Source organism: Alnus glutinosa, chromosome 9 (assembly GCF_958979055.1).
Source record: "Alnus glutinosa chromosome 9, dhAlnGlut1.1, whole genome shotgun sequence".
NCBI lineage: Eukaryota > Viridiplantae > Streptophyta > Magnoliopsida > Fagales > Betulaceae > Alnus > Alnus glutinosa.
In genome coordinates, this window is record NC_084894.1 from 26,545,616 (window position 1) to 26,564,107 (window position 18,492).

The 18,492-nt window shown below is 38.9% G+C and overlaps 1 protein-coding gene across 1 annotated transcript; it reads left to right on the top strand.

Moving 5' to 3' along the window:
• Window positions 1-6,647: 6,647 nt before the first annotated feature.
• LOC133877835 (uncharacterized) lies at window positions 6,648-17,374 on the top strand. Its single transcript, XM_062316261.1, has 5 exons — window positions 6,648-6,835; window positions 6,921-7,069; window positions 7,176-7,224; window positions 8,043-8,185; window positions 16,826-17,374. Exons 1-5 carry the CDS (start codon window positions 6,787-6,789, stop codon window positions 16,910-16,912), a joined length of 477 nt encoding a protein of 158 aa, XP_062172245.1. The 5' UTR covers window positions 6,648-6,786; the 3' UTR covers window positions 16,913-17,374.
• Window positions 17,375-18,492: the final 1,118 nt, after the last annotated feature.

An 18,492-nucleotide genomic window follows, 5' to 3' on the forward strand; every position in this document is an offset into this window, starting at 1 on the left:
AGTATACATTTATCATTTTATATACTAATTAATTGAGTAATATTTATTGCACAACTTTTGCACAATTCTAACTACATTTTTTTAGGATCAATCATTGGATTTGTTTTCCTACATGTAAACTCTACATATTCAATGGTTGATCTTAAAAAAAGGTTGTTAGATTTGTGCAAAGGTTGTATAAGAGTTGTGCAAGAAACATTATTCAGCTTCAAATATTCTGTAATATATATATATATGGATGAACGATGCATGTTCATTTATAGAACCATCAAGAGAAAAGCGCTAGCTAGCTAGTTGCATCTGCGCTATTATTCCGAAAAGAGTACGGTTCAATTTGAAACTCCTTAAAATTACTTATAAAGCTCAGTCTCACCTAATATAATGAAATCATGCGAAACTTAGTACTCATAAGTGCTTTTATAATTCACCAATTCTATGCGGGCATTTCATCTTTTTAGTGGGATTGAGTCATCCCTCCCTCTCCCCCCCCCCCCCCCCCCCTTCCCGGCCACCTTAAATCATTGACGTTGTCATGGCCATGTGATGCTGTAATGTAGGATCACATAACGTTACTTTGTTGCTCTAATACTATGTAATGATCAAGGAAAAAACGCTAGTCATGTCTATGTCATCACTCCAAATGAATGGCCAATTTAGAGTCTCTTAAAATCACTTATAAAATTCAGTCTCACCTAGTAATGAATAAATGTGAAATTTAGTATGTACCTATGGGTGTCTTTATATATTATTCACGTACCCGGCCACTTTATATAATCTATCCATCTTTCTAAAATGGACTGAAGTGTTACGTACAATTTACTCAAAGATGTTTTCCTTCTTGAAATGAAATGGATATGAACATTCTGTACATCAGAGAGTGAACTTTCCATGCTTGACGTTGAGGGGTGACATTTTTTCTTTTTTAAAATTTTCTGAGCTAATTAAAAAGGTAAGAGAAGTCTAAGAGGTACATGGTATCCTGTGCGACAACAGTATCTATTCCCAACTTCCTGCAAGTAAGCTTGTTTCATCTTATTAGTCTAATCATGGTTGAAACAAGTTTCATCGAAGGTTAATTAATGGAGAACCCAGATTAGTAGCCTAATAATAATATAGTTAAAAGAATATCTAGTACCCCAAATATCAAGGATCTGCTAATCATAAAATCCTATAGAAATGGGATTTGGATAGGGTGTAATTAGCTGCCCATAACTAGTTGCACTCGATCACAATCCATAGAGATGACCTGAGGCCTCTAAACTATCAGCCTAGCTCGTGGGGTAATAAGATATTTTCTATTTCAAGTTAAATGGAGATCGATAATCAATTTTATGGAATACAAATTATTTTTTAAATTTAATAATGTATATGTTACCACCTAATTATATATATGTTAAATTTTTTAAAATAAGATGGCATCATCTACCCCATTAGATGAAATAAGACAAAAGTTTAACCATAAAATAGATAATTTTCACCTCACTTGAAATATATGAAGAAAATCTTGATATATTCCATGGTAGGTGGGTCACGGGTGGCCGGCCTGTGGCATCATTGATTCGGGCCGTTAAAATATAATAAAATAAAAAATTAATTATGAAATAATTTCTAATCTTACTCCATTGATTAGAGTTGTCATCTTTCCCATTAATCGCTAACAAGTTGTATGCCCCCTGTAGATAAAAGTTGATAGCACATTAGTACGTATAAAAACGTGCCTCATGGGAAGTTGCACGTACGTACGTTGTGCATGGGATGCCAATTGTGGTCGGTGTTACGTACGTGGATCCAAGAACTGGAGTATTATCAACGGCACCCTAGCTAGCTACTACCCTCCAAACCTTTGGCTCGTAACTAGTAAGGTAATTTTTATTTTTTTTTATTTTTTTTTTTTCCCCTTTTCCTTTGGTTAAAACTAGCAAGTAATTAGGGTTGTCTATTACGAAGAATATTACATGTACTCTCTCGTGCTTTTAAAATTATTATTTGATCTAAAATTTAATAATGATTTAAAAGTCACGTAAATTGTGGAAGTTGAAATATAGAAGTGAAAGCTTGTGTAACACTCTTCTTCTTTCTTTCATAACTTAGCTAAAAACAAAGAAAAAAAAAATATCAATGTTGTTATTAAATATAGAGTTTGGCTTGTATTATGTTATTCAATAGAATAATGTTACAAATCATATTTTTATCTTACAGCTATCTCACATTGATGCTGATGTAGCTAGCTGTCTCAACCAACTCTTGAATAAATCTTTATTAAAAAAATAATAAATAAATAAAAGGTTTGGTTGGGAGTCCGAGTACCACATCAGCACTGTGAGATAAAAATATAGTTTTTAACAATGATTGCTTCGAATGGCTACATTAGCACTGTGAGATAAAAATGTTGTTTTTGACATTAATCTTCAATAATAAGATATCTCTTGTTATTAAATAGAGTAATGAGCTATATATATACCACTTTTTTATTTCATAATTATCCTACAATGTTATGTAATAGTTTCAACTAATCCTGAGATTTATTTATTTATTAACAAGGAATCTAAGGGTTGGTTAAGATCGCCACATTATCATTGTGAGATAGTTGTAGGATAAAAATATAATTTCTAGCATTACTCGATTGAATATGGGCAGTTAAGATTAAAACCAACTATTTTAGGGTAAATTCATTTAATGTTTTGAGATGTCTTGAACACCCATATCCAAAGAGAAATGTTATTAAGTAGACTGATATACAATTGTCATACAATTATGATGATGTGACAGTAAAACTTAGCCATTAATTTTTATTTTTTTTACAAGTTCTTGTTAATTATCCAAAAGCTGATTTTTACTGTCACATCATTTCAATTGTATGACAGTTGTATAACAGTCTATTTATAAATAACATTACTTTTTTCAATAATAGAAGAATAACAAAATGAAAGCCTTAATCTTTAATAAATGTAATGTAAAAAAAAAATTTAAAAAAAAAAAAAAAAAATCTAATGCAATTGGGGATACTTTAGGAAGCAGCATTTTTAGTACCTTAAACCGTACCCTAGACTTAGAAATTTCGTGGAATTTTCAAGGCATCCTTGAAGATCGAATCAGATGGTCGTCATATTTTTTGAGATTAATCAGCAAAAGATGGACAAAAGCATGAAAAGCCATTTATTTGATTGGGTTTGAAAAGGAGGTTGGAGTCGTTGGACGAAGCTTCCTCACACTCGCTCATGCATCCTTGCCGTCCAAGATCGATGGGTGACCCGGCCGTGTGACCCGAATGGGATTTATACATATATATGATATAATACATTCTGCCATATATATTACAACACTTGCTACGAAAGTAGGAAGGAGGCAACATTGTGCATGATATTCGTGCTGGGAAACGTACTTAGTACTAGATTTTATTTTTATTTTTCTTTAATAAAATTTTGTAATAATTTTATTACTGATCGAATAGAAAAATAGAGCAGATTGTTCTAACAAAATAATATATTTTACAGATTGACATCATCATAAATTGCTTCTATCCAAACCTAATTTATGATATGATTAACGGTAGTCTTAACTAACCTATGCACCGCAATATATATTAGCGATTATATATACCAATACGATGAATCTGTCAATTAGAAAATGAGTTTAAAACCATGTGAGTGTCTTTCTTTAGCTGTCCAAATCTACTCAAATTACGATATTTAGAAATCACAACTTTAACCACTTCAAGCGCATCATCTTCTAAAAGAATATTACGTAAACCTAATTCTTTATAAAGCTTATGCGGTTACCGGTTTAAGATGACCCATTCTAGTCATACACTTGACCGGATGCACATACCCTCATGATCCCGCACTACTATACCAATTCTCATATGCCCACCGACCTTATCTACAACAGCGTCCCAATTTAACTTATAATCTCCTTTGAGAGTTGCTTCCCACCTTGTATTGATCCCGCTTCTAATCTTTGCTTGTACTAGATCCTTTACTTTCTACCATGCTTGTGATTTACCTCAATATGTTTCATATATCATACAAATAAAATTTTAAGAGAAAATGATATACGTACACTATATTTTTAACTTATTTAATTTATTAATGTAGCACAACAAATTAACCCTATCTTGTTAAAAATAAATAAATAAATAAAATCTAGGCTTATTAGCAATACCACATGCATCAATAAAGTGAAATAAAAATGTGATGTATACCATTACTCAAAAGATAATAGCGTTGCTAGAGGTATGATAACTTTTTCTATAATTTCTTGTGAATTTCCGTAGCGGTCTACATTATTGGTGCCACATAGGTAAAAAAAAAATTAAGAAACTCAATTTGATAGGTTAATTAATTAATTGTCATGTCAAATTGTAAATGAATTATAATAAGAGTTATAGTACCCTAACAACGCTAAACAATGTAAATGTTACTTTGTTGGTTTATCTGTCATGTGGTACGGTTTACTCCAATCTTTCATAGTAAAAGGCAGAGGCGGAATTTCTCAAATATTGTTTTTAAAAAAATATCTTTAGGAACCAAAATACTTTCTTTTTAGTTTTCTCCCTCGCTTAAAATTTTAGTTTCATCCCTGATAAAAGGTTTCTATGCAAACAAATTAAGATCTTGAATTGTGCTAAATTGTTGGTAGACTTGCTTTGAATATTGCATATTGATCATCTTGAATATATGTTCCTCACAAAATCTACACTCATTCATGATTTTGATGTACTTTTCATTCCCATCAAAATGTCACAAACTATTCCACTGGAGCATTTTGGCATCAAAGGGCTACTCCTCAGTCAGTGTAACAACTTGACAGCGTCTGCATCTTCGACACAGTTGCAATGATTTGTACACGAGTGGTTTACAATGAACAACGTGAAGAAGAAAATAAAATAAAGAAGAAGTTAAGGCCTTATAGCTGGACAGCCACCCCAAACATGATGTAGCGGCCGAATCACATGGCTGGCCGATCACTTTAAAACACATCAGGGTGATCGAGTCGTTTTAAAAATATTTCTATAGGCGGTCCAGCCACTGTAAAGAAGTTGAGATCATTGAAGAGTACATTTTTTTACAATGAACTCAACGTCATCTCAACGCATGAAAAAGAAAATAATTATTTTTTCAAAAAAAGAGAGAAGTTAGGGCCTAATAGTTGGTTGGCCACCCCAAACATGATGGAGGTGGCCGAATTTCCTTTAAAGGGCTAGCTGATCACCCTAAAACATGTTGGGGGTGGTCAAGCTATCTTAAAAATGTTTTTAGAGGTGGTCCGACCACCACAAAGAAGTTGATCGAGATTCTATTCATTAGAAACAAACAATCGAGATTAAGTGAGTTGCAGTAAATCTCAACTTGAGCTAGCATCGATCAAACACATTGCTTTTTCATTTTAGAAGGTGAGTTATGAAAAAGAAATCGAGTCAATATTGTGAGTTAGCAACTTTAAACTTGGATTAATTAGTTTGTGATCATTGGGCTTGTACAAGGGCCTAGCTACTGTGTTCTTATAATTGTATAAGAATTTCCTATTTCGTTGTCAAAACAATATTATAGACAGACGTGGATCCTATATATGATCTCAAATTTGGCGTTATCACATAAGTTTTGTTTTAGTCTCCATCCTATATATATAAGATTGCTTCCATATCTTTGCCTTATAAACTCCATTAACATGGGTTATAAGCACACGTAAAGTCGCCATTAGATTGCCTAAATTCACACTCAACCAATAAGAAATTTCGACAAATTTCGAACAGCTTTGTAAAAGTTCATTTCTCTACTAAAAAAACATATAAGTAGTTCAATTTTGAGTACTTAATTAACAAAACAATTATTTGTTTCAATATATATTACTAGAAAAATGATCCCTACACTCATTTCTCACAACAGCTCCACAACAAGCTGATGTGGCTACTAATATTTTATTATTTTTTTTGTTTTCTTTTGTTTTCTTTTTGTAAAAAAATAAGAAAATATTATCAGCCACGTCAGTTTGTTGTGGGGCTGTTGTGAAAAATGAGTGTAAGGATCATTTCTCATATTACTAATAAGCAAAGGGCGAAGTTATTTTCTTAACCTCTTTGACTGCGTCTACAACTTAATAATTGTGAAAGAAAAAAGTGCTACAATTTTACTTATAAATTGATTTATCAATTTATTTGGCACTTACCACTTCTTTCATACATTAAACAATTAAATTTATTTGTTGGATAACATAATTTGACCATCACAATTATGAAGGATCCCAATCCCCCCCCCCCCACCCCCCAAATAAAGAAAAAAAAAACATAAGAATTCAAACGGCATCACAATAGGGAGAAATGCGAGATCTACTTGTTTTGTGTCTTCGATCTAAACGGGCGTTAATAATGAAACTCGAACTCTCAACTCTAATCCACCTAATAAACAGCCAATTTCTCATCTAAAATCACTTGCCACATATTGAAAGATCAAAGTTAGTATAGAATTTACTTAAAAAAAGAAAAAGAAAAAAAAAAGTTAGTATAGAATTATATACAATAAGCCCAAGTTTGTCATAACTCTAAATGCTATTAATTTAAGGCAAAGTCATTAGAGGAAGTGTAGTTAGAGGCTGGAAATGAAAAAGTTCACAAAATATGTGGCCGGTTCACAAATATCCAAACTTTCGTATTAGAAGTTTCGAGACAAACCGAAAACTGAGCTTAGTGCAAACAGAGCAAGAGAGTCAGAGAAATCAATTGGAGTCTACAGGGATCGATCAGCGAAAACCGCGCGAAAAAACCAAGCGAATTAACAAACCCTAGAAAAAATGGCGGAGAAATTGGCACCAGAGAAGCGCCACAGCTTCATCCACAATGGTCCGTTGCATTTGTTTGATTTTGGGGTTTCGGCGATTGAATACTGTGTTTGGGGTTTTGTCAATTTCCGTTTGATTTGTTTCAGGTCAGAAGGTGTTCGAGTGGGACCAGACTCTGGACGAGGTGAACTTGTACATAGACCGTCCGCCAAACGTTCATGCGAAGCAATTCTATTGCAAGGTTCAGTCGAAGCACGTCGAGCTCGGCATCAAGGGCAACCCTCCGTACCTCAATGTCTGTTTCTCATTTCCTTTTGCTTTTGGTTCGTGTTTTGTTAAATGGTTTTGTGTGGGTTCGCTGATGTATTTAATTGTTGGGTTTTGGTTTCTTACTTTCTTAGCACGATCTCACATGTCCGGTGAAGACGGACTCTTCTTTCTGGACTCTAGGTAATATCTTGTCTTCCTCAGATTACTGTTTTTGTGATAGCATGCAAGCGACCCGGTTGTTTCCCGACAAAAATTTAGGAGAAAGTATGAGAAAATGAAAATTTTTATGCCCCGTGTTGTTGTGTTCATGGACAACAGTTTTTGGGGTGGCGCTAAAAAATCATAAAAGCACAGGCCTTTTTTTTTTTTTTTATGAAATGAAAACTAGGAACAGAACCAGAGAACATTGTTTCTAGAGAATGTGTTTAGCTCAAGTGGGTTGGAGGGTTTTGATGCCGGGCAGAAGTAAGATTGTTTTGATAGCGTATGATAGTAACAAAAACTAAGAATTGAAGATTAAAATAGAAATTCAGGAAGAAAGAAAATAACAAATATAGAAGAGAAAGATTCTAGTTGCCCCAAATAAGGAAACAGAGAAATAACTTTGAAAGACTTAAAATTTGATTGATACTTCAAAACTGAATTGTTCCATTGCGTGTGTATCCCTTATATAAACTAAGATATGCTCCTACTTGAACAAGGAAAAGGAAACACTAAACAAATTCTAATGGGAAAAGAAAAAAATAATCTTAATGGAAAAGGAAAAACTCAATCCTTATTGAAAAGGAAAACTAAAAGACACATGCATAAATGAATTAAATCCACACTAATGTCGGTTTTCTGCTGCATCAGTTTTGTTGTTTTTGAGGTCTCAAATGATAAACAACCTGTGTTTGCTTTTGTTGCCCTTTAATGTTTCAGCAATTGATTTGAAATAGTGTGTTTTATATCTAGTTTCTTCACATATTGTGCACTAAATGGGGGGTTTTGCCTGGCAGAGGATGATATAATGCACATAACCCTGCATAAGAGGGACAAAGGTCAGACCTGGTCTTCACCCATAGTGGGTGAGGGTCAGCTGGATCCTTACTCCTCTGATCTTGAGCAGAAACGTCTCATGCTTCAGAGATTTCAAGAAGAGGTGAATTGCTTATTCTTCATACTCTTATAATAGATATCATGGATTCATAATGCTTGTTAAGTTCACCCTGTTATGCTTGACGAATATATTATTGGGGTCCACTAGTTCATTTGTATTTAAGCATGAATTTTATCTCAAATCGTGAAACTTAATGACCCTTGTTCATGGGTAAGGTCCAGCTATTTGGTTCTGACTGATTTTTGTAGTTAGTTGTTCCCATTGTTAAAGTTCATAGCCTCCCTTTTGTTATCAATGTGAACCGGTACACTTTTAGTTGAACCTGTAGCTCATGAACTAAATTTGCATCAGTTTTTGAGATTTTAGTGTTATCTGAGCTGTGCAATTAGACAGTTTTTCATTTCATATAAGGAGATCAATTTCAAATAAGGAGTGGAATTTCAGAGGATCTAGTAGTTTTCTTCAGATCCAGGCAAAGTTATTGCTTGCACCAAATTAAATTAGTACTAGTACTTGAATCTGCCATCTTATATTGTTTGTTGTAATTTTGGTTCATTCAAATAATTAAGAAACAATTGAGGTTAAGGTTTCATTTATTTGAGATGTCAGATACTTTGTTATGTATCAGGTCTAGGAGATGAGGGTGCTTATCACACTCTCTTTTGTTTGAGCTCATTATATATATTATGTTTTTGGATGATTTGCTATTCTGTGGCTTCTGTCAGCTCAGTGTTATTGTGAGATTACTTCAAGCATTTTTTTGGCAATTATAGCAGCCCAAGAATAGGAGGATTGAAAAGTATTTAAATCTAACTAAAACTTCGGCATCAATTTTCTGAACTCCGAAGTATCTTTCTTTCTTTCTTTTCTTTTCTTCTTCTTTTTTTTTTAAAAAAATTACACTTTACCCCCCCTATCTATCCACCTATTGGCGATATGACGCCCAATGTTCAAGTTTTGGTAGATGACCCCCCTAATCTTAGCCACGTATGCCAATGTAAACCTTCTGTCCACTTACCCGTCATTTTAGACAGAAAAGAGGTCACGTGCAACGCACATTTCGTTCCAAAATTGCCCCGATTAAACTGTCTTTTCAAAACCACTCTTCCCGAACACGTACACCGAGGCTCTCCATCTTCACTGGATGCTCACCAGCATGGCCGGGCCTCTTCAACAACGCATACGACCTGTTCTGTATCCCTCTGATCATGGCACTGATCATAATTCCCATTCCTTTCCGTTATTGACGATTCTGGGACTTCTCCATCTCAGCCCAAATCCATCTCGTGGAAGCTTACAGAAGATAGAAAAGCAAAGAAGACGCTAGAAGAAGTGGAAAGTGGACATTGTGTACGTGGACTGAGAAAGTGATTAATACACATGTGTTTAAGGAAGACTAAAACGTGTTAAATACATGTGTACCATCCTACTGTTTCTAAGAGCACAAACGCAGCCACTGCCGAAATGAACGACCACGGCGTTCTAAAATACGTATACAAATTAAATAGATATCTTGTATCTCACTGCCCAAGGGAGTGTAAACTAAATACAGAATTAGGGTAAAAGCTTTAGGCGCTGAATAATTGTTTATTGATATTGATGCAATATATATAGAGTTACAGGCTGCCATGTATATATGGCATATTATACAGTAGTTATTCTATTCTATAATTACAAGGGTTTAAATAAGGAATAAGTATCATGTCCTCATAGGCAATATAGCCGTTGGCTAAGGTGGAGTTAATGAGAGATATGGAGGAGATAATTGGTTGTCTAATTTAGGAAATCTTCCTAACGGCTCTAGGGTTTGTTTGTGAGCTGTAGTAGCGGCTAGGGTTTCTGTAGAGGGTTCGGCGACTAGGGTTGTATCCTTAACACCCCCCCGCAAACTGATGGGAGGAACGACCGGAAGTTTGGTACTCAAGCAGCAGAACCGATCAGCATTGAGGCCTTTGGTGAAGATGTCAGCTACTTGATCAAGTGTGGGGATGTATCGAAGTTGGATGTCTCGGTTGGTTACTTTTTCCCGTATGAAATGGATGTCAACTTCAATATGTTTGGTGCGGGTGTGGGAAACCGGATTGGAGGCTAAGGATAGTGCTCCGGAATTGTCACACCAAAGAGTTGGTGGAGACGGAAGTGAAACCTGCAGTTCTCGGAATAGCATACGGAGCCAGTAAAGGTCTGAGGTGGCAAGGGCCATTGCACGGTATTCGGCCTCTGTGCTGGATTGGGAGACGATGTGTTGCTTTTTGGCGGACCATGAGATGAGGTTGGAGCCGAGGAAGATGCCAAAGCCAGTGGTGGAGCGGCGGTCGTCAGGGTTACCAGCCCAGTCAGAGTCACAAAATCCGGTGAGGTGGAGGGAGCCTGGGGTGTAGTGAAGGCCGAAATCAATGGTGCCTTTGAGATACCGAAGCACCCTTTTAGCTGCAATCCAGTGAGTGGATGTGGGGCTGTGCATATGCTGGCACAGTTGGTTGACAGAGTAGGCGATGTCTGGACGAGTGAGGGTGGCATATTGGAGAGCTCCAACAATTTGGCGATATTCAGAAGGATTGGGAAGGGCGTCTCCATCAAACTTGGACATTTTGGAGCCGGATGTGCAGGGGGTGCGATAAGGCTTGGAGTCAAGCATGCTGGCACGGATGAGAACGTCCTGGATGTATTTGGATTGCCGTAGGTGTAACCCAGAGGAGTCGCGGGTAGTCTGGATTCCAAGGAAGTAGGAGAGTGAGCCGAGATCTTTGATAGCAAAGGCAGCTTTGAGCTTGGTGATGATGGACTGAATGGTGACCGGATTGTTACCTATAATAATAATATCATCCACATACAGTAAAAAGAAAATGTGAGAACTGTTAGAGTGATATAAAAATAGGGAAGGATCGACTTGTGAGCTAGAGAAACCAAGATCGAGTAAAGTTTGAGAGAGACGGGTGAACCAGGCCCGAGGAGCCTGTTTAAGGCCATATAAAGCCTTGCGCAATTTGCACACATGATGGGGGAAGGCAGGGTCCACAAAACCTTGTGGTTGCTCCATGTACACATCTTCATCAAGTAATCCGTGGAGGAAGGCGTTGGAGACATCGAGCTGTTTGAGGGTCCAGTTGAAGGTAATGGCTAAGACTAAGAGTAGACGAATGGTGGCGGGTTTAATGACGGGACTGAAGGTGTCATGGTAATCAATACCGCAAAGTTGGTCAAAGCCTTTGGCGACGAGGCGAGCTTTGTAGCGTTCGACAGTGCCGTCCGGATTCTGTTTAATTTTAAACACCCATTTGTTGCGAACAACATTTTGGTGCAAAGGACGAGGACATAAGAACCAAGTGTCATTGTGTAAGAGAGCTTGAAATTCAATAGTCATAGCAGTAACCCATTCGGGTTTAGAGGCTGCCTGCTTATATGAAGAAGGTGCGGGTGGAAGAATGACAGATGTGAGTGTAACGAAGGGGTGTCTGCTGAGGAAGGAGGTGAAGCCAGGGAAAGATCTGGGTTTGGAGAAGCCAGTAAGGGAACGAGTGACGGGGTGGTTACTTGGAACGAGAAGGGGAGCAGGGTTAGGGGAGGGAATGGAGACAGGGCTGGGTTGAATAGGGGAGAGAGGGTTGGGAGGGGCGGGTAGGGAAGGAGGGATAGGGGGAGAGATGGGGGATGATGGAGTGGAGTCAAGGGTTGGGGAAAGAGTGGAGGGGGAAATGGGAGGTTGTGAGGAAGGAGTTGAGGGCAGGTGGGTGGATAGTTGGGCAGGTTGAAAGAGGATCGGAGTTGCTGGAGGTGTAGTGATTGTGCAGGAACCGGATGGGAGAGTTGAACTCTTAGAGGGGAATTTTGATTCATCGAACACAACATTGCGGGAGAGGTATACTTTTTGGGATTGGGGTTCAAGGCAACGGTAGCCGCGTTGGTTGGCTCCATAGTCAAGGAAGATGCAAGGTTTGCTTCGATAAGTAAGTTTGTGGGAGGCATACGGGCGAAGGAGTGGATAACATAGGCATCCAAAGCTTCGGAGAAGTGTGTAATCGGGTTCCTTCTTGAAAAGAGTGGAGAAGGGAGACTGGTTTTGAAGGACTGTGGTGGGTAGTCTGTTAATAAGGAAGACTGAAGTGAGGAAAGAATCGACCCAGTACTTGGCAGGGAGACCGGACTGGGCAAGGAGAGATAAACCAGTTTCGACGATGTGGCGGTGCTTTCTCTCAGCAACGCCATTCTGTTGAGATGTGTGGGGGCATGTGAGGCGATGAAAAATGCCATTGTTACTTAGAAATTGTTTGAAGGCAGTGGAGGTGTATTCTCCACCATTATCGGATTGAAAATACTTAATTTTGGTGTCAAATAAATTTTCAACAAGCAATTTGAATTTGATAAAACAAGTAAGAACATCACTTTTATTAAGTAAGGGGTACAAGCATGAAAAACGACTGAATTCATCAACAAAAATGACGTAAAACTTGCATCCACTCAAAGAAGGAACTGGGGAGGTCCAAACATCCGAGTGAATGACTTCTAAAGGCTGAGTAGACCCCCTGGTGGCTGCTGAATAAGGTAACTGCTTGGACTTGCCAAGTTGGCAGGACTCGCACACTGAGGGGGTACTGACTGGACCAAGGAGAGGAAGATGATGATGACGAAGGAGATACTGAAAAACTGAAGTAGAAGGATGGCCCAACCGTTGGTGCCAAACCATGTCATTGGTTTTGATACCAAGGAAGGCAGTGAACCCACTGCATTTATTGGAGGAGTGATGATTCAAAGGAATGGGGTAGAGCCCATTTTCACTGGGACCGTGGAGTAGAATTGTTCCTGTCAAGTTGTCCTTCACAGTAAAGTCAACATCAGTAAGAGCAAACCAACATTTATATCTTTGCAAAATTTATTAATAGATAGTAAGTTGGCTGAAGCAGTAGGGCAGTGTAAGATATTTTTAAGGAGAAAATTGTGGGAAGTAGATGTAGGGGAATTAACTAAGGAAGAACCAATGTTTTGAATATGCAAACCTGCGCCATTTCCTACACCAACAGTGTCGGATCCATCAAAGGGCTGAGCATTGGTGAGATTGGAGGATTCTGCAGTGACGTGCGTGTTGGCTCCAGAGTCGGCTAGCCAGTCTTGAGTGACAAATTCTTCATTGGCTTGTGCTGTCATGGCAGCGAGCTGCATTGGGGGATGGCGCCCTTGGTATGCATAATCCATGCGATGGTAGCAGTCCAACGCACGGTGGCTTGTTCTTCCGCATATTTGGCAGGGGGAGTATTGGCGTGGAGAGGAAGAGGATACGGGAATAGGATTCTCAGTAGTAGGACGAGGTGGAGGAGGAGGGGGTTGATATCTGGGAGAAAAGGGAGGATTGTGTCGAGGGGAGAATGGAGGATGGGAGAAACGATTATGGGGTGAAGAGTGACGATATTGACCAGATGGTTTGGGAAATTGAGTTTTTCTGAGGCTCGGATTGTTGCTGTAGGATGGTTTGGAGCGGTGTGCATGGAGTGCAAAGGATCCAGTTTCAGGGGTTAAGGCTTGTTGTTGATTCTGGAGTAGTATTTCATGGCTTAGCAACTCGGATTGAAAATCATGGAATGTGGTTTCTCGATCACGTAGGGAGAAGGCAGTAACAAAAGGGTTAAAAGTAGGGTTGATACCGTTAATAATGTAGGAAATAAGATCATCATCGTCGACGGGTTTACCGACAGCGGAAAGTTCATCAGCCCACGACTTGGCTTGATTGAGATATTCGGTGCACGACTTAGTCCCCTGCTGCAAGCTTTGCAACTGACGCTTGAGATGGGAGATGCGTGATTTAGATTGACCAGCAAACCGTGTGGACAGAGAGGTCCATGCAAGCCTCGATGTGTTCAAACCGTACATCGAGGGCACAAGAGAAGGTGCTAAAGAGCATATGATGAGACTCAGGAGCTGTTGGTCTCGTCTCAGCCATGTAACATAGGTTGGGTTCGGAATCTGAGCGTCACCAGTGGTATTGGCGACGGTTCTGGGCGGACAGGGATCGGTTCCATTGAGTAGGCCTTGGAGATCATAACCACATAGGATTGGTTGAAACTGAGCAACCCAGCCTAGGTAGTTAGGACCTTCCAGTTTGATGCTGCCGAGTTGAGTAACATTGGGCAGAAAATTGGTTTCAGCAGTATTTGTGTTGGCCATGGGAAAGCGTTGGCTATTGGTAGGCTCTGATACCATGTAAACTAAATACAGAATTAGGGTAAAAGCTTTAGGCGCTGAATAATTGTTTATTGATATTGATGCAGTATATATAGAGTTACAGGCTGCCATGTATATATGGCATATTATACAGTAGTTATTCTATTCTATAATTACAAGGGTTTAAATAAGGAATAAGTATCATGTCCTCATAGGCAATATAGCCGTTGGCTAAGGTGGAGTTAATGAGAGATATGGAGGAGATAATTGGTTGTCTAATTTAGGAAATCTTCCTAACGGCTCTAGGGTTTGTTTGTGAGCTGTAGTAGCGGCTAGGGTTTCTGTAGAGGGTTCGGCGACTAGGGTTGTATCCTTAACAGGGAGAGGACTCCTCTTGCCAAAGAGGTGAGCATCAGGCTACCATTTGGCATAAACACGTAGACAAGTAGGAACTCACCTCTGACATGACACCAACCTATGAGTTGCACAAGATTCCGGTGCCTTAGCCGGCTAATGATCTTCACCTCATTGATGTATTCTTTCTTCCCCTGTCTAGACCCCCTTGATATTTTCTTCACAGCGATTGGCAAGTCTAAATCAGTTAAATACTCTTTGTAAATGGGACCAAACCCTCCTTCACCCAACTTCCTCTCATTTGAGAAGTTGTAGGTAGCTGATGCAAGCTCGTTATAATAGAACCTTCTTGGTCCCGCTCCTCTTTCTAGGTCGTCGTTTATCGATATTAAGTTCACTGAATCTGTCGTTCCCTTCTTCTTTCCCTTCCATGTCCACAATATGACAAACGTTGTAATTTCCCCTTGTATCAGAAAACCACCTGAAACTGTTGAACCAACCACTAATCTCTTCTATTTTGCATTATTTCCATTTTTTTGCTTAATGTCTAAACTTGAACTGAATTCCCATGATTGAATTTTAACTCGCTCTCCACGTGGATGCCAAAGGGTCACCTCTTTGGCAAGATATCCCTCCACCCAAATTGAATAGATATCTTGTATCTCCCTTCCACTATCTTCATTGTTGGTTCTGCCGTGGAAGAGGAATCTCGTGGACTCATTGTTGGTTTCTCTTTGAATTTGTGGGTGCCATGATCGCCATCTATATGACTTGGTTTTAATATGAAACTAAAGAAAAGTTCATGCTATCTATCAGGAAAAACGTGGTACACGTGGTAACCAAAGAAAAGTTCACTGGCACTGCCCACACTTGCCACGTGCTGACCCTTCAGGTTTTGCAGGAACTTTCCCTGCATGCACTTGGGCTTGGAAACTGGAAGCTTCGGGATTTTCCTCAGATAACAACTGGTCAACAAGCAGCCAAAGAAACCTGAATTTTCAAGCCTTTTACCTTCTCTAAAGTTGATGCTGCTAACTGATCTGATTCTTCGTCTATAACCAGACCTTAACTAACAATCTATCACCTGAGGAGCCAACATCTATTTTCCATTCAATCAACCATGAGAGGCACAACTAAAAAAGGGATACACACGCAACATCATCCACTATCACAGATGAACCACAACCTAATCAACCTAATTCAGCAGCAGCAACATCATCTTCATACCCGCCACCATCGGATGATGAAACCAAGAAATGGGGCACCCTTCCGGCTCAGGTGCCTCAGGCCATTGAAGCTGTCCATGGAGCCCTTGAGCTTCTTCCTGAGCCCGTTCATGACGGAGCTTGGCCTTCTTGAGAGCAAGCGCCACGTTGGCGTCCATGTGGGAGCAGAGGTCCTTGATGGCCGTGGCGTTGTGGAGGGTCTGGCTCTGCTTGTGCGCACTACGGAGAGCGTGGTTGAGGTGGTCCAGCTCCTTCCACTTGTCTGGTTCAGCTACGACTACTCTGGTAGAGAAGCCTTTAAGGAGTTTTGACAGAGAGCGAGAGAGAGAGAGAGAAATGGAGTTTTAAGTTAAACGGTGTGTTTTGGCTAAACTCACCATTTTGAAGAAGGGGTATTTTGGAACTTAGGCTTTTAAAAGGTTATGTGCATAGCACATGACCTCTTATCTGTCACTTTTGATAGACTAAGTGGACGGAAGGTCCACATTAACACACGTGGCTAAGATTAAGGGGGTCATTTACAAAAAATTGAACATTGGGCATCAGATCGCCAATAGGTGGATACATCAGGGGGGTAAAGTGTAATTTCCCTTACCTTTTTTTTTTCTTTTTCTTTTTTTTCATACATAGGACATGCCTCTGAGTTATTTCATCTTGCAGTTTACATACCTTAAAATTGGAACCTCTTAGCAAACAGTGATATTTTAACCTCAAGTCGTGTACTTTGTATAATAGTGAAGAATGAATTTACTTTGTCATTATTATGAGTCATGCTATTTGTGTCAATGACTTTCTCACATACATTACCTGGATTTCATAAACCAGACAGGAATGGAATGGGCAATATTGCTTTCTCTAATTGTATGAGACGAGTTCTAGTGTCTTGACATGCTTGGTATCATGAATACTCTTTTTCCCCTGTTCTGGTAACGATTGTTTCTTTCTGCAGAACCCAGGTTTTGACTTCTCACAAGCTCAATTTACTGGGGACTGTCCTGATCCAAGGACCTTTATGGGTGGGATTCGCACTGATTGACAATCTTGGTATGGTGAATTGGTAACTTATATTAATGTTTGAGATCTAGTAAATTAAATGGGTTTATGTGCTTGTTCCCCACTTAATTGGGGGGAATGAGATAATGTGATAGTCTGTCCACCAGTCTTCATGCAAATATCTGTAAGAACATCACATAGTATTTGTGGCTGCTTGTTTATTCCAATTTCCTGTTCCTCATTATAAATGTATCATAGAGGATCCCATTATATGGTTCATCTAGTGTTTGTAGCCTTGTGTTCCTGACAATAGGACGTATGAACCTGTCTGTTAGAAGTCGTAAATTCGATCAGTTGGATCGGAGTTGAAGATAGACAGATTAAGAAAATGGCAGCTTTACATGTTGGTGAATTAGTGAAGAGATGAAGATAATGTACTGGAACTAACAAGAACCCTAACTTTTATAGTGCTGGATAATAGAATGGCTGCTTTTGGTTCAGTTAACATCATGGTTGAAATTCCATTTCGTTCCTTTTTTTTCTTTTTTTGCTTGATGACAAGTCATGCAGATTCAGTGAGATTGGGAATCCATGATATAGCCTCTCATTATATTTATGGAGGGCGAAGTGTCTTTATTCGAGGGACCATTCCTTGCATACTTAAGAACGCTGTGGTAGCATGAAAAAAGCTTGAAGAATCTCTACTCTGCACCAGAGTGCTCTTTGAGTTGTCAAAGGGTCTGGTCTGCTTTTTGTTTCTGCGTGCTAAAACACGAGGAAATAGAGAAAAATATTTTCCAAACCTTACACAGTTCGAAAAAGAAAAAAAAAAAATTGTTTTACTAATAATTTCCAGTTGTAACACGGCTGACTCAACTCCACCTACCTTCATCAAGTCCACCACCAGCTCTCCAAACCCAGTTCCCTCCGCCACCTCCCGCCAATGAAAACTCCCTCTCCGCCACCGGTTCTGCTGCTGAAGGCAATAGCCGCTGCCTGACCTGCAAATATGTAAATGACAAGTAGCTAATTGCATTATTACTTATTAGTCTAGCTTTTTAGCGAATTGCAAATGAAATATGCCTTATTTTCTCATCCACGGAACTCTCTCTCAAATAATGCTTGATTGCTTGAATACGTTGACAAAGGAGTAGGGTTCAAGTATGAGGGATTTGATTGGAAGATAGCCATCGTAGCACTCGTAAGATCCAACGATATAAAATAAACCCCTAAAGTGCATAAACCATTGCAACTGGATTTTGTTCTTTCTTTGCTAATAGAAAATTCACAGTATCCAACGCTTTGAACAAAATGCAAATCATGGACGGCACGCGTTTTGCTCATCAAGCAGAATCACATTCTTAAAGTATTGGTTGTGACAATGGAAGGACCGAAGGATACACTTGAAACGGTTGTAAATGAACTAGAATCATATGCCCAAGCTCCGTGCCGTAGATATTGTAGATTGCTAAAGGGTTTTTTTCTCTCTTTTTTTCTTTTTTTTTTTGGAAAAAAGATTGTCTAATTGACTCTATTTTTCGCCGGACGGAGTATCGCATCCTCGCAAGCATATTCATGGATTAGTTCGGGTGTTAGGTATTGCACCCAAGCAATAATTTTAAT

What these genes read in the sequence shown, in the direction of transcription:
- LOC133877835 (XM_062316261.1), top strand. Translation starts at nt 6,787, where the DNA reads ATGGCGGAGAAATTGGCACCAGAGAAGCGCCACAGCTTCATCCACAAT. An exon ending in CCACAGCTTCATCCACAATG is followed by an intron (nt 6,836 to 6,920) that starts GTCCGTTGCATT and finishes GATTTGTTTCAG; the next exon opens with GTCAGAAGGTGTTCGAGTGG. An exon ending in GCAACCCTCCGTACCTCAAT is followed by an intron (nt 7,070 to 7,175) that starts GTCTGTTTCTCA and finishes TTACTTTCTTAG; the next exon opens with CACGATCTCACATGTCCGGT.